The 17,424-nt window shown below is 31.6% G+C and overlaps 1 protein-coding gene across 2 annotated transcripts in view; it reads right to left on the reverse strand.

Moving 5' to 3' along the window:
* LOC148629513 (neuroligin-4, X-linked-like) overlaps positions 1 to 17,424 on the reverse strand; it is a 107,684-nt gene that overhangs the window by 71,928 nt on the left and 18,332 nt on the right. The window contains exon 1 of one of the 2 annotated variants that reach the window (XM_088552580.1): positions 4,401 to 4,806. The exons of the other annotated variant lie outside the window; for it this stretch is intronic. Within the exon in view, the coding sequence (XP_088408706.1) occupies positions 4,401 to 4,695 (295 nt within the window). The 5' untranslated portion in view covers positions 4,696 to 4,806. Of the gene's footprint in view, positions 1 to 4,400; positions 4,807 to 17,424 lie in introns of those variants that run through there. 2 annotated transcript variants of the gene reach the window in all.

A 17,424-nucleotide genomic window follows, 5' to 3' on the forward strand; every position in this document is an offset into this window, starting at 1 on the left:
GTTTTTATAAAGGTAATACGATATTTGTTCCCTTTCTAGTGCAAAGTAAAGGCTTCCTGATTGTACAAACATTGATATCTGCTACTGGACATTAAACTACAATGAATAACTCAAACGAAAAATTGACAGTGTCAGCAAAGAAATAATTAGTCATGAAAAAAATGATGATGAAAATGATTTTTATATAAAATGAAATACGTGGACAGAGTTAAATGATCTCTACTTTTTTAACTACACCTGGCAGGCATTGGCAGCACATATTATCGAGTAAATGAAATATTCAACTACAGAACAACTGATATTGGTCTTCACTACGTTTGATATCAATCTTCTATCTAATTTAGTCTCTAGAGAAGTGGAATTCCTTAAATTTGTAGAGATAATGGATGTTGCTGAAGACGTAAAAGCATTTAGACCGATTTAGACCAGTTTTCTGTTCATGAGTAAAATTTTGAAAAAAAATCACGTTCATTCATGTATCTTAAAAAAAGGACCCACATCGTATTTTTGGGAGGGGGATACATCATTTCATAATTGTATCTATGCTATACAATGAAGGCATACATATGCATCAACAAACATTCCTGTAATGATATCAAACACCATTTAGAAGATAAGCTTCAACTGCATAAATTGTAGGAAACTGGAAAAAAGTACATAAGCTTTTACAGCTAGTATTAAATATTGACGCAGCTAATACAACATAATATCAATAATCACGAAACTAACTGTCAGGCACCGATTCTGTCATTCCATATTCCAATTCAAGTAGATTTCAATTAAAGTATATTATTTTTTTTCTTGCAGCAATCACTGTATCAATGAGAGTTTTAAATAGTTCAGCGATAATGGAAAATTTTAAAAGAATCTATTCAAGTTCAAATAGGTAACTTAAAAGTATCATAATTACTGTATTTTCATACGGTATTATTCAGAATGCGTGTGAAACACCCACATCTATTCAGTGCAATAGGGATACTTAGATGTACAGGATGCACATTTAAAACCCTCTAACAATTATCCTCATCCAATAACTTTTTATTTCTTTAAACTGATCTCTTATCATTGAATTTGGTTCTAATGTCATGCTATCCATTGGGGTAATGATCAGACATGCCATTTCAGCTAATGGCTTATCCAATAATTCAGGAATTACAGACATTATAGTACATTAAATCAATGATACATTTAGATATTCTGTTTAATAGACTTTTTTTATGCCTGAGAGAAAAAAGAGTATGTTTTTCTAACATATGTATACGTGGAATTCATCTTTTCATCATATCGTTTTCCGCCTTAAACTAAGTATAAACAGCACAATTAAAGAAATGTGATTTGAAATTTTAATACAAATGCAACGTTCAATTGGCTTTAAGAAATACAAAAAATACATATTGTAAACTTCGATATGCTGTACACGTGTTTCAAGGAGTAACCTCACATCAGCAGCATTAAAATCAAATATGAAGGAAGATCATAGACAAAATATTAGTTTTATACAAGAAGTATTCAAAACCAAAAACAATCGAAAGGGGAAGCCAAATTAATCATCGAGTGGTTCTACCATTTGCAATGCAAGGAATGAAGCCTCACTGTTTTACGTGAAAAAAAAAATGATAAAGATAAGATAGTTGAACCTTTCTTATTAGAACTGAGGAGATTATTCTGTGAAATAAACCCATATACTTATTTGGTTAACCATTCGGTGGAATTATATTCCTCTTAAAAATCTAAGAGTAATCAGGGGAACCAAGATTCTAGTAAGAACCAAAAAAATGTAATACAGGGTCAAAGACCAGACATGGAAAACAAACATATACAACAAGGAACATAAATAAACCAAAATAATACATACAAAGTAACAATAGTAAATGAGCAACTCGGATTCCACTAAAAACTTGGAGCATTGACCAGGCGCATCAGTAGGGTAAGATCTAGCGCGATACAAAAAGTCTGCGTAGTTACGGCAAGCTCTGGCATTCAACAATTTTCTTTGCCATCGATCTCTACGTGTAGGTCAATATATGAGTCCTACTACACACTGTCTGTAGTATCTTTTATACAAAAAATAAGAGTTAAAACCAATGGAAAATCATAGGTTTTAATGCTTTTGTATTCTAATAATAATCTTGAATTGAGGGCTTCCAATAGATCTTTAGAATTTAGACCCAAATTGAATCAATACCACTATGGGAGTAACAAGTGTCGTCGTAGGACTGGAGACACTCTTTGACAGCTGTGAATATAGAAGTTAGAAATTTTGAAAAATGTTTGGTGTTACATTTTGCAGAAACAGCTTTGTAGCGTTGTTTGTATAGATTCTTGTAAAATTTAGGAAACCAGTATACAGACGGTAGATCACAATCACGGTCTTTGTTAGATAGACCAAAAGAAGATAATACAGATTTATGGATTTCCACTATCTCTTCTTGGAGAGTGTAGTGGAAGAAAAGGTCTTATCACTGCTATTATTTCCTACGTCTACTCCTGATGATAAACACAGTATGTAATACATTTTGCAGGCAAAACAATGTTGTTTTGGGCTTTGGATGCAGGTAAGACGCAAGTATAATAGACGCTATTTTTGCTACATCGGGATCTTTGAAAACTGATGTAGCATTGGCACTCATTGTCCTACTTTCATACATTTCAGAATTAAAGACCTCATAGCCTTTACCCACTCTGACAGAGAATCAGTATGTTGTTGTTCTTATTTTGTCCATTTTCTTGTGTAGTCCTCGACGGCATTCATAAGAACTTTAAAGTTAAAATTCAGATTTATTGATCGTGGTTTACGGTACTTGGGACCTTTAGAAAGGACATTATGGAGAAATTCGCTTTTGACGATTTTTAAATTCATGGTTAGTTAAACATGAAATATGTCTTTGACAACTTAAAATATGAATTTATAAAAGGTTCAGAGTAACAAAAAATATTGTTTGTCTGTTGCAAAGAAGTATTCAATGTTTCATATTGAAATGTACATGTAGATGTCCATCTAAGAATCGGAGGGAAAATTAAATGAATTATTCGGGAAAACCCTATTAAAGGTTGCTTGAAACATCTTATACATGGATGGCTTTTTTACATAACACCGTCCAGTAATAGATGATTAGAATGCAAATAGGATAAGCATGTTGTCGAAATCAGTGTTATCTCATTTAAAAAAGTGATTTCATTGATATTCATTCACGTAAAAAGAAAAGTTACATTTAAACAATGGTCGTATTTCAGTATTCTTAAACATTCTTTACATCCTATAAAAATTGAATTATGTGATCTTCGAGTCATAAAAGGGTTTCGCAAGATTTTGATTAGGACACATACGTAAAACTACAATAAAAAATAACGTTGATAATCAGTGCAAGAACCTTCAAATTAAAACGATAGTCGTATTTGTTTACACCGTGTGAGGAAACTATCAAATCATCCCTGACTTACTTGAAAGGCAAAGGAAGTGATAGTAACATTAATCTTTTTTAAATTACAGTCTTGAAAAGTCTTTATGCTCCATCAAAACGAAGATTGGTGTTATGAAGGAATCTGCCTAGCTTTTTGACTGTCTGTCAGTTTTTAAACGAAACATCCCAAGAGATTTGATGAAGTGTAATAGAAGTTAAATAAAGGATTGACATCACATACACTATTGATATGCATGAAAATTGAACCGTTGTCCGATGCTTCAAAGGGAGATAACCCAACTTAAGGTTTTTACATGTTAAAACCTTGTTAGCACAACTCTACGTAAACCGCCCAATTCTATCAAAAGACATTTAACAGGAAGTTTAAGCATTGTACGTAGAAAGAAAACTGATATCAGATTAATGTCATATTATACCTGAGATTTAAAAAAGATGTAAGTCCACTTGAAGCAGGATATGCTTCCTTAGTGAGCTTGCTCACAATAATTGTCGTTGTATGTTGTACAGCATTTTAAAATACTCATGAGTCTAATGTAGAATTTATTTGATTAGCTAACATATACAACTATTTTATCTCACCGACAGTTAAAAGTCCTACCTGTCCCAAAAATATAATAGCACAATGCTGATTAAATAACAAGCGACAAAGCAAGACTAGCATATAGCAAATAAAATCCATATATGAATATCAAAAGGATTTTCACCCTCGTAGTGACGGAAAGGACAGGAAACTGTTCCAACTTATGCGGGGATTTACATGGCGTAGTTTATCTGGATTTACCTTTCCCAGACGTAGAAAACAATCATGTTGCACCAAGATAATTGAAGAAAAAGATGGAGTCAAAAATTCAAAACAACGGAATGCTTAGGACGATTTACCCTAATATCTAGACAAACAACCTAGCATTAAGCGCAGAAATATTTTCAAAATGTCTCAGAAAAGAATGTTTTCAATTAAAATTATACGATAAAACTCACCTTTGGAAGAAACAAACATGTTAAGAACCAGACAATCCTCATGTTGTCGTATAATATACGGTTGTAATCTTCTCAAATTCGTCATTTTTATAGAAGAGTAATTGACTATAGATTGTCTTTCCTTATCCAGTGACTGTGGACAAACACATCCTCTGTTTTGACCGGAAAAACGTCTAACTTCCATCCATTGTTCTACAGAGCCTATTGGCTCCTCAAATCGTTTCGAGCTTGCGAAGTGAAATCCGCGGAAAACCTCGGCTGGTGATAAAGAATCATTTTCAAACTTAAATATCATTCCAGATACAGGCCCGTGCCTTGTGGTGAAAAGGCTAGGTGCAGTCTGCCATCGGCAATTCGCCAAATAGAGATGAAATGATATAAAAAACCAGAGTAAACTCGATGATGTATCCATTTACAATATTATTTAGTGAGCAATGCCATGCAAATTCATCGATTACGAATGAAAAGCATCGTTTATGCAAACAATGTGTTTGCAACCAATTATTTATGGTGACATTCTGTATTAAATAATTCAGATGGTGATGATACAACTTCAAATTTACATTTAAAACGAGCCTTAAATAGATTCAGAGCAGCTAATGCCTCAGCTTTAACTTCCTGAGACTGAGAATTTATGTTATAGATCAAAACCAGACCATTGCTAAATGGTAACAGTGTCAGGATGGATTGATCCAACATTTCAAAATATACAAATAGAGAACATGTCCATAAAAAATTCCATGGAATTGATTAAATTCCATTTCCCTTGATTAGACAACCAGTCAACCATTACTATAAGCATCAAAGGTCTATCCTGCAGTTAATGACTATTATCTAACTCGTTACTAGCAAAATGTAAACAGTACATCCATTGGTAAATAAAACATTTATGTTTTGAATGTTAAGTCACGGCTACATCTATCGCGTAATTCTTAATCTGGTATGGCACATTTCTTAATGACAGTGAAGATATCAGTCTGAGGATTTATACGGAACACATTAAAAGATGATTTGTAAAGGTATCGATTACATGGAGAATAAATTAAAATTTTGATAAATTTTGTGGAAAGGCATTGAATTTTTTATACTACATTTATGATATTTTATATGCGTCTTGCGTTGTCATACGGAAAAAAAATGTTTCTAATGTTTACACATTTTTCAGTGTATTAAATGTTTGCACTTTTGTTCATAGCAGAACTAAAATATTTACTGGTCTGATGTAATACTAATCATTTTAGTCGCTTATCCATTTATCATCTATTTTGTAAAAAGTTGACAGCATTTTGGAATGTTAAAAGGTTCTCAACAATAATAACGCCCTCATCTGTGGCATTTGTGTTATTTGAATTTAAGATAATCCTATATAAAACAATAGAAAATAGAACAAATATGGTAAAACGCAACAAATGCACCAATATTTGACCTAAATAAAAAAAATAGTAAATAAAAAAGTCTACAACAAGTGTCAACACAGCTTTAAGTAAACTCTGAGGGACACCAATAATACAATAATAATAACAATAATACATCCGATTCTCTCCAAGTAATACATCACTATCCACGATATAGGCAATATGAGATATCCACTTAAAGAATGCTCACAGTTACTTAAAGCTAGCTCAAAACACATTAAAGATTGACAATAGCATTAAAACTACAAGCAATAGAAACAAACGATCACGACAATTCTAGTGGACTGGAGTTGGGGTTGTAACGTGAAGTACTAAAAGTCATAATGACTTTAGTTTTTATTTAGGGATGCAATTAAAGGTGGAATATCTCTGATTAGTGGAAACAAGGTTCAAAGAATAGAAAATAATTACAATAATGCTCTTAAAGTATATGTTCTTCAACTCAAGAATTAACATTGAATTATAATATATGAAATTTTTTTTTTCAATAATGGTACATTGTTTGTGACAAAAAGTATTGTAGAAAGATAAAAAGAAGCAATCCCCTTCACCACACACTTTGATTTTCTGAATTATGTAATTTTGTTATTGGCTGAGACTAAATGCTACGATAGAACCATTTTATAAAATCTCATAAAAACCTTTAATAAACGTCATGTTTAAAATAAAAAAAAATCATATCTCATGAGAAGAAAAGGTTGAACCCTTAACTGGGTAAGTATGAAGTCGAATTACTGTACATTATTGTATGTAAGTACGTATTATCCTTTTACATAATTTACTTAAATCTTTTCATTAAATTCTTTAATAAAAGTAATCAAGGGAACCAAAATTCTAGTGGAAATCAAAATAATGTAATCATGGGACAAAGGCCAGACATGGAAAACAGACAAACACAACAAAGAACATAAAATAACTACATACAAAGTAACAAAAGTAAATATGCAACTGGACCTCCACTAATAATCGGGAGCATGGACCAGGTGCACCTGTAGGGTAGCGTCCTCAGCTTTTCTAAAAACACCCAACGAGTTGATCTTAAAAAAGTCAAGACACGTTGAACAAATCAGTTTTCAAGGTGCAGATGGATATACCGTAACGATCCGCGAGCTCATGATTACGACCATAAAACTTCTGTAGTGATGACTACAATCTTGTAACAACATAACCGTTTTCCAGAAGCCAAATTATAAGAAGTCTAGCGCAATACAGTCAATCTCTGGCGTAACGTACGAGTTTTGATATGAAAACTCCATACGCGGGTGCTTAAGGGATGTTGCCTCAGATGAAAGGAAAGATGACAGTACAGAATGATTAGTTATCGCGTTTTTTTGTATAGTTTGGTTAATAGTTTTCCTTTACCACTGATCTCCAAGTAGAAGTTAAGATATGAGGCTGACGTCACAGTAATTATAGTATCGTTTATCTTAAGTTCTTTGGGGGTAGATGCGATGTCCCCGAAACTAGGATTGTTTAACGATGATACGTCATCTGTATTACGGAAACTGAGCTTAAAGTACAGTGTGTATCTAGCTAAACGCAGTTCTTTCTTTCGGATCAGTTCAACTATAAGGTCATCCTCATAAGAGTAAAGAAATAGGTCCGTATGTAGGGAAACACAATTTATTCCCATAGGAATGCCGACCGTTTGTTGAAAAACACATCCACCACACTGGACAAATATGATCAAAACTTCCAGCATTTTGAAAATATCTTCTTTGGTATATTTGGATGATGATTTGAAATTATTTTTTACAAAGCATGGCAATCTCTATGTATAAATTGTCCATAACTGGTGTTTGTCCCTGCATTACATTCTTTTGATTTCCGCTAGAATCTTGGTTCCCTTGATTACTCTTTCTACTTAGAACTACATTTTTGTATATAAGTGTACCGTCTTTTTTGCGTAGCAACGATGTATAACGTTTTTGAGGCGAAAATTTAACTGAGTAAGGAACATCGAAGTAAAAAAATAGTTGAAAAATCATAGGTGTTAATGCTATTGTATTCTGATAATAATTTTGAATTAAGGGTTTTCAAAAGATCTTTTAAATTTTTCAATCAAAATTGAATTAATACCACTATGGGAGTAACAAGTGCTGTGGTAGGACTAGAGACACCCTTTGACAGCTGTGAGAAGTTAAAAGTTTTGAAAGAGGTTTGGTGGAACATTTTGTAGATCCAGCTATGAAGCGTTGTTTGTATGGATTCTTGTAGAGTTTAAGAATCCAGTACATAGACGGTAGATCACTATAATCGTCTTTGATAAAGAGACCAAAAGAGGGTAGCACAGATTTATGGTTTTCCACTATCTCTTCTTTTGAGTGTAGTGGTAGTATAGGTCTTAACACTACTATTATTTTCTACGTCAACCTCTGATAGTAATCATTGGATGTAAAACGTTTTGCAGATAAAACAGTGTTGGTTGGGCTTTGTTTGCTGGTTCGACTATGTATTTGTCATGAATGGTTGGCAATGTTTTAGCTACATGGGGATCTTTAAAAACTTTCATACGTTGTAAAATTAAAGACCTCAAAGCCTTTACCCACGCTGACAGAGAAATAATGTCTTCTTGTTCTAGTATTATCCATTTTGTTGCGTAGTCCTCCATGGCATCCATAGGAACTTTAAGGTTAAAATTCAAATTTATGAATCGTGGTTCACGGTACTCAGGACCTATACCTATTTTACAGAATTTTGTCTGGGTTTCATAAATATATTTCCTTTTTCTCTAAGAAACTTGGAATTTAATGGAAATGTGTACAAGTAAGAAAATTCTATATATAGCTGCTATGCTGTCAAGATGTATATATTTTTTTTTCTAAAACTGTGAGATGACGATATGGTTAAGGTCTATGAAACTTTTATCATATTACATCTATCATTAATTGAAAATTTAAAAAAAATCCGCTTACATAAAATTTGAAAATCAGGTAAATTGAAAACAATTGTATCTGTCAAAAGTTACATATACTGTTTTCCTTAACCATCAACTAATCATTTCTTTACACTGATCAGCTACATGCATTCTTTTGGCATCAAAGAGGTCATGTGAAGATGTCGAGATTTGTCATCAAATGATCAAGAATATATAGTGCCTACAACGACCATTGATTAAGACATGAAGTTGACTAATGGTGTTCCATGTTAATTGCGTTTTATGTTTCTCTAAATGTCAGCTATCAGAGATTGACCAAGATATAACCTTTGTCACGGCATCTGCAATAGTTGTACACTTTGGCTTTCAAATTGATGTATATCTAAAAACCACTACCATAGATACGTGAAATTGGTAATTGGTAACACAATGATCATTTATCATCCAAGACAAAAAAAAGCCTACAATTACTGAGTATCATTAGTTTAATACTCAACAGCATATGTACAATATTAAATCATTATTTCAAATAGACTAACACAAAAAAGTGAAGTCAAATGTGTATAAATGATGAGTCAGAGTTTTTCTCTCTTTTTTTTTTATTCAAGACGAGTCAACTTAAAAGCTAAGCACTCCATCTTGTTATTTTGAGAGATACGATTTTATGATTAATGGCCATGTTTAAAGTTTGGAGGAAATTGAGCAATCAGAAATCTTGAAAAGTTAAAAAAGAAACTTCAAACAATTGAAGTTATCAGAACATTCAGATAGTATTCTACACAAAAACAATTGAAAATTTAGGCTGTAGATCAAGTTTCTGTTATTGTTCCGTTGAATATTAAATGTGATACTTCAAAGATAAACTAATGCTCGTGCTAATGAATATTTAAAATTTTTAAAACAAATTAAAAAAACAAAAACAAAAAAAATGAAAACAAAGTAAACAAAAACAAAATAAAAACAAAAAACAAAACAAAAAAACAAAAAACAAAAGCAAAAACAAAATCAAAAAAATCAAAAAATCAAAAACAAAATAAAAAACAGAAACAACCCCCCCCTGAAAAACAAAAACTAAAAAACATAACAAAACAAAACCAGCTGTGTTAGTAGATGTGCATTAATATTTCATTACGTAATTGGTCTATCCCTCTGGTTTTAAAATTTTATTTGAATTCCAAACCACAGCGACATATCGGTTTGTTTTAGCAATCATTAGAAAACTAGGAAAAAATTATGATGGATACTGTTTATCTCCAATCAAAGACTATGAAAGACTAATCAGACACATACAGAAATTATAAAAGTTAAATTGATTTCATTAAGTGCCTATAGCGCTTTCGATTTACTCTATTTAGGTTCAGTTCAGCTTAGATAATGAATTGGGAAAAGGACAATTAAAATTTTTAATTCTTTAGTAAAATATATAAGTAAGACGATACCCATTTACTTATTAACCTGTGAGGACTATAGACTACCATTGATTTTAATTGTTATTCCCCATACTATCATAGCCCTATCTAACGATTAAAACACGGAAGCCGATATGCACTTTTTTTTTTTAAATGTCGATATGATGTTGTAAATTTTAAGTGGCAAAGCCATGATGTTGACAGTAAACAATAAAACTGTCATTTGTTAACTCATGTGTCAGTAATATTTCTAATTATATAGTGATTTATTTTGACATCTGATCAAATTCAAAGTCAATATTTGTCTAAAGTTAATGTTCTACAACTATTTAATATTCTTTTGTAAAAATTCTAAATTATAATAACAAAAGTTTAAATAATTAATTTTAGGCATAAAGTTAAAAGATGGTAATTTAGGGTAGGTTAACCACGAATATCCCACGATGATATATTATCATGCTTTAATATTCCAAAACAGGACTCGTGAAATTGATTATTAAAACCTCCGAGCACAGTTAATTTATCTTTTATCAGTGTACTAGTAAAAGATTTAAGGATTCCATAAAACTGGTCAATATTTAGAACTTTACGAGACATATTACCATTATTTTAGTTTCAAATGTATCCATGTAAGGTATATACTTTAGTGTATAAACTGTAATTATAAAGTTTTTTGATAACATCCCTCTTTCTACATTTTTAACCTTAACATCATTTGGCTAGATCCTTCAATCTCAGTTTCTGCTATATAGATGACATATTTTCTTTAAACAATCCTAATTTCGGGGCTTTGATACATCGCATCTACCCAAATTAACTTGAGATAAAGGATACTACAGACACTGTTAAGTCAGCCTCTATCTTGACCTACACTTAGAAATCGATGGTAAAGGAAAACTACTGACCAAACTTTACGACAAGCGTGATGACTTTTCATTTAGAATTGTCAACTTTCCTTTCATCTGTGGCAACATTCCTTCGGTACCTGCGTATGGAGTGTTCATATCGCAACTCATACGTTATGCCAGAGCTTGCCGAAACTACGCAGACTTTTTGTATCGCGCTAGAACTCTAACAAATAGGCTTCTGGAACAGGGTTATGTTGCTACAAGATTGAAGTCATCACTACAGAAGTTTTATGGTCGTCATCATGAACACGTGGATTATTTCTGTGTATCCATCTGCATCCTGAAAGCTGATTTATTCAACGTGTCATAGTTTTCCTTTCCTCTTTCGTCTACCCCGGTCAACTCGGCGGGTGTTTCTAGAAAAGCAGAGGACGCTTACCCTACCAGTGCACCTGGTCCATGATCCCAGTTTTTAATGGAGTCCGAGTTGCTCATTTGCTTTTGTCACTTTGTATGTATGATTTATGTTCTTTGTTGTGTATATCTGTTTTCCATGCCTGGTCTTTGTCCCTGGATTACATTCTTTTGATTATCGCTATAACATTGCTTCCCTTGATTACTCTTTCTCGAACCAACACATTTCTAAGAAACTAGAAATGAAATAAGGATTAGATGAGGATTTGTAATGCATGTAAGTTTTGCAAAACAAATGAAGCGTGCAATTATTTGATATTTAAGTTTGCTACAGAACACTACAATAATTTTGCATAAATGTTTCATTTTGTTCAAGTTACAAAAATTATTAGTATCACGTGAGATACGGAACTTTTAAGCGCTATAGCCCGTATATTCTGATCTTGATGCATACCACCACTGTATGAACTTTGTTACAAACTAGTTTAAAACTTTTTATTTAAAAAAAAAGGGAATTCATTTGCTCTGAATGCAGACAAAGGTGTACGGGCATTAAGCTATGAATGTTGTCTAAAACTATCAACTTTGTTCTGATAACATAAAATTTGTTCATAACACAGTAAAATATATAAATATAAGGAAAAATATAATTTGTGGCATTAGTTCATAGTATGACGTCACTATGGTGCCACCGAAGAAACATTTTTTTTTTTATTTTCACATATGATTAACTACATAATAATGAATGTATTCACTAATTATTAAGTTGTATCTTTGGTGTGGATACCTTTTCCTCGCCAAAAATATTACCAGACCAAATAGAACAAAATTTGACAGAATATCTGAAAATTGGTAAACTTCAAGCATTTTTTCTGTCCTTTCAATGCAAGAATTATTAGAAGTTTTAATGTTTTCTCGTTTGTGGTGGATTCAAGTCTCCAAATTCACAATAAAATTATTCAACAGTTTATGATCATTTTTAGGCCAATTAGACTCTTTGTCACCCCTTCACCTTTACAGCAGGAATTTAATTCCGTATAATTATATAACTTCTCATCCTTGACATAATTAGGGCTCCCAAAACGAAGTTTTTTTAAACACATTTTAAGAAATTCTTTAAACCAGTTTTTTTCAATAATTTGCAAAATAGAGCAAAATTCCTACAGAATCCATATAAAATGTAGAAATGCCTCTTTTAAAGGTCTTATTATATTACTTGGTATCAATTTCGGTTACCGATTTTTTACATTTAAATTCAGGGTATGTGCATTGAAGATCATCTTGTGAAGAAATAGGAAAATCTATATACAAACATATTAGTTATAATCTAGCTTAAGCACTTGACATTTCGTTACACAACAGATTTCAACTTAAGAATAAAATTAACTAATTGTATTCCTTACGCCCTTGATACATCTAGGAATATCTCATATTTTTCAGGCAACACAAAAAAAGCAATAGAAAGATCTTTGTTAGACTATTCTTCATTTCTTGTGTCAATTTCTGAGATAGTTATCGGTAAATGTTTATTGTGCTTATACACATCCCTCTTGCACATCTTGCATCTGTCATTCTAATGATAGAAAGTGGTTTGTCAACTTAATTGACTTCTCTTATATGGAAGTATAATAATAACTAATGGAACTCGTACTTTAATTGAGCCGTCTGTGTTAAGTTCCTATACTTGGCAGTTCTGATTGACGGAGCAGCTGTAAAGGAAATCTTATCACGAATACACCAAAGCATGCTTTTGATACTTTGTTAAAACAATACTATAACAAGGACCAGAGTTCTTTTATTTCGATTGCGTGTACTGTGGAACTCTTCGATACCGGTGCTTTATAACTCAAGGAATGCTAATGGAAAATAAAATATTCAATGAAGTAGGTTCTTGAAAACGCAGCATTAAAATTGCGTTTTAGAACGAAATGAATTTTAAGATTACTTTGGATGCGAATTATTATAATCTATTTGTGATTTTGGTAATATTCTAAATTAATTAATGATTTTGGTGGTTCTTCAGTATCGTCAACTTATATATTTGTCAAATCTGCCATAAAAATTGTTGGTTGTCTTATTCAACGTTTTTAGATGAATGAAATGCATTTGTTTTTATAACAACCATAGAAAAGCCTTTACTTAACCCGACACAGTTATTGTCTTCCGTGTATTACCATCTTGACATTTTGGGACATGTTAAAAAAAGCATAATTGTTACCTTTCGTTTGGTGTGTTCACGTTGATTATTAATTTGGTCATTAAATGTTTGCTAGTTATTTATCGAATGATCTCTGATCTACATTTATATCGACAACCTTATTTTCTATCTTGGGTGACAGGCATGATGATTAAAAAATATCGGCAACCTCACATCGCCGATAAACATAAACATATGGTCTTCTCATCTTGCCTAAATTGGGCTACGCTAATAGATGACCTATCACTTCACTTTTTTATAAAACTTAATGGTCATTCAAAGCCTTATTTCGTAGGGAGAACAGTATTACTCGTGTCCCTTAATTAATCCATATCTCCTTCTATAGCTTTATACTGATATCTTAAAAAGATCGTGTAAAACTCGTCCTTTTTACCATGGCAAACTTGATGATTAGCTTTGAAAAACACTTAAGGTTTATGACATCTATTATGAACGGACAGACAGGTGTTAGTGATTTTTTTCATCCCTTATTTCAACAATAACGTTTAATAAGCAATTCAATGATTATATTATATATCCAACTGAGAAGCCTATTGGAGGCTTCGTCGGTAATGTTTCTTTTATGGAGTCCGGTTTTCTCATTTTTATAGATAAATGAGTAGTGTCTGTCTGTTTTCATAGATATAGGCTGTCTTTTTCAGTTCTTTTTGTCTTTGTCTATGAGTTATGAATAAGATCAGGACGCCCTGACGATGATTTTCTATTATTTTAATTACTTTATTGGTAAAAATATAATTTTAATTATGCGCTCTATGGTCACTTATAAATCTGTAGACCCTCTTACTGTGATATTGAAATCTCTTATTTGCTGTTTATAAAACGCAGCATGTTGCTGGACTAATAAGCAACCTTTCTCATTAAATAAGTGGTCATATGAGATACCAGGCTAGTATTGTTATTTCTTAATATGAATTATTATCAATAATTGTTGAACAATAACCTTGCTATTCCACAATTCCAATATATTGAATAATTCTGTCTCTATCTGGGGCCGCCTAGATAACCCTGCTGAGAAGTGTTAGAAGTAGAAATAGGATAATAATTACAATAGGAGCGGAACGAGTTAGTGATTGAATTTTACATTTTAGAATAAGAAGTAAACTGTAAGACTTATTAAATTGTCTACAATTGTGGAACTGAAAACAGGTATAACAACGTCTATTGCTCTGTACAAAACTTGCAACACAAAAGTTTAACAACTAACATAATACAGAATCAATGGCAGGAAATAGAACAATTTAAAGACTCACAAAACTAAAACATGGAATTGTGGTACTACCCGCAACACACACACACACACACACACACACACACACACACACACACACACACACACACACACACACACATCATAGCTTGTTATGAGCAAAGCAATTTCAATTCAAACATATAGGTGCTTGGATCTTTACTCATTTGCAAACTATTGCTACAAGAAATAAATCTTAATTATCTGTATATATTTTATCGTAAATTCTGTTGAAATTTTAATAAAAAGTATTTGAAATCTCACAAAAATTACAAAGGATTTTTTCTCTATAAAACGAGATGATTGCTTTCCTCTTTGGACCATGACTAATTAAATTTCTTTGCTGTTGGTTCTTTGGCTTGTATTATATGTTTTTTTTGTTTGTTTTTTTTTCGGTGTTATTTTCCGCTTTAGTAATACTTTAGACGTAATATTGGTTTGTATTCATACTTTATAGCCCCATTAAACGACCACTGTCATTGTTTCAAACGATAATTGACCTATATAAAAAATATACTATTCTTCTTTGATAATGTAAATGAATAGAATGCAGAACATTTTTGCAAATCTTTGAATCAGATAAAACAATATTGAAATCTTACTCATCATATTTTGCTGTTTTATTTCGGAATCTAACAAGGGCAAACAGAAAAAAATAAATTGATACATATGTGATATTCTGATATTCATGACAAAATGACATTGACATAGCACAAAAAAATTGATATTTACATCAAAATGTTCCAGTATGATCTCCACGCTATTTTTTTCACTGTCCTCAGTCATATAATATGTGCATGTGTAATAAAACAGTTATAGATGTAAAAAAAGGGTTTTATCGACCACAGGTACAGTTCTTATTGAATTGTCAAGATACAGATGAAACAAAAATGAGGCCAAGAAGAAAGTCTTCAGTTGTGTCTTATATGACAATTGGAACTTGGCTTTGAACAGATTTTCTCTGGCATTACATTTAATGTAGCCTTTTGAAAATCAAGCGATGTAATAAACAAACCGAAATCAATATGAAATATTTTTTTTTTCTAAATATCAATATACAGCGTTCCGAAAAGGAAAGTCATATATGACGTTTATACACTGTTACCTAAAGCGTATGAAAGTCTTTTTTAGTTATGAACAAATGCTAAAAAATAATTTTGAAAAAAAACCTTTCAAAATATCTGAATTTCAGTATGTATTACTTGTTATTTTGTGTCCTTAAATATTAAGGTAGTAAATTTTGAATGTGCATATATGTATTACACATTTACTTTCTATTTCCTATGTTGAAGAGTATTCAAGGGATCCAATATGCGAGCGAAAATTAAAAGAATGTATTCTAAGGAAAAAGACTAGACAAGAAAAACAGACACACTTAACAAAAACATAGAATAAAAACTAGTAGTTACAGCAAGCTCTGGCATAACGTATGTGTTGTGATATGGAAACTCCATACGCATGTATTGAAGGTATGTTCAGGGAAGATGCGATGTATAAAATCCCAAAACTAGAAATTTTTTAAAAAGAAAATACGTCATTTATATACAGGAAACTGAGATCAAAGGGTCTGGCTAAATGATGTTCATCTTTTAGGATTCGATCAGCTATAAAGTCACCCTCTGAAGATTAAGAAATATGTCAACGACTAGCGGAGCACATTTTGTTCCCATTCAAATGCGGACCATCTGTATAAAAATCCCGACACACTGAAAAAATATGTTGTCAGCATTTTGACATCTTCCTTGGTATATTTTGAAAATGATTTGGAATCCTTAGAGGAATCTTACATTATAATATGTATTCGTATCTAGGTATACCGTCATTACGGTGGATAAAGGTTTTGAGTCGTTTTAGTCATACAAGTTATCAAATTGATTATGACAAAGTTATGTTAATAAAACTGAGCAAGGGTGTGTTCTAAAAACATTAAAATATAATAAAATGTCAAAATTTACCTGTGAATATTACTGATCAGTAATTGCCTCTGGAAACAATAATGAAAGTGGTCGAATTATAACTGTTAATCAAGTTTTCAAACTCATTAATATGCAAATAAAAGTAAATTTTTTGAAAGCAGTTTCTTTAATCTTTTAATTGGTAGTAACTTCAAACGTTAAACAAGCAGAAAGACACAATGATTATCAGATAACTGGAGTATAGTTTTTGAAATTGAATATTTTAATATTTCTTTCTCAAGACATAGATGCAGCAATTGCCCCAGGAAACAGTAATGAAATTGGTCGAATTCTAACCGTTAATTAAGTACTTCAAACTTGTTATTATATAATAAAGATTACATCATTTTAAAAACGTTTCTTTAATCTTTTAATTGGAAGTAAAGACATATGGTTAAACAAACAGAAAGACACAATAATAAACATCTTACTGTGGTATAGTTTAGGAAAATGAATATTTTGATGTTTCTTTCTCAAGACAAAGGTACATAATTTAGTCATCATTTTATTATGTACCAAAGCACATTTATTAAAGATAAGCATTACCATTTAACAGACTTGTCTCTTTCATTTGATGTTAATTTCATTTTATCAGATGCAATAGTTTTTTTCTAAATATTTAATGACAAATCAACATTTAT

This window comes from Perna viridis, chromosome 1 (genome assembly GCF_037379345.1).
Source record: "Perna viridis isolate PV_CMFRI_1.1 ecotype Kerala chromosome 1, ASM3737934v1, whole genome shotgun sequence".
NCBI lineage: Eukaryota > Metazoa > Mollusca > Bivalvia > Mytilida > Mytilidae > Perna > Perna viridis.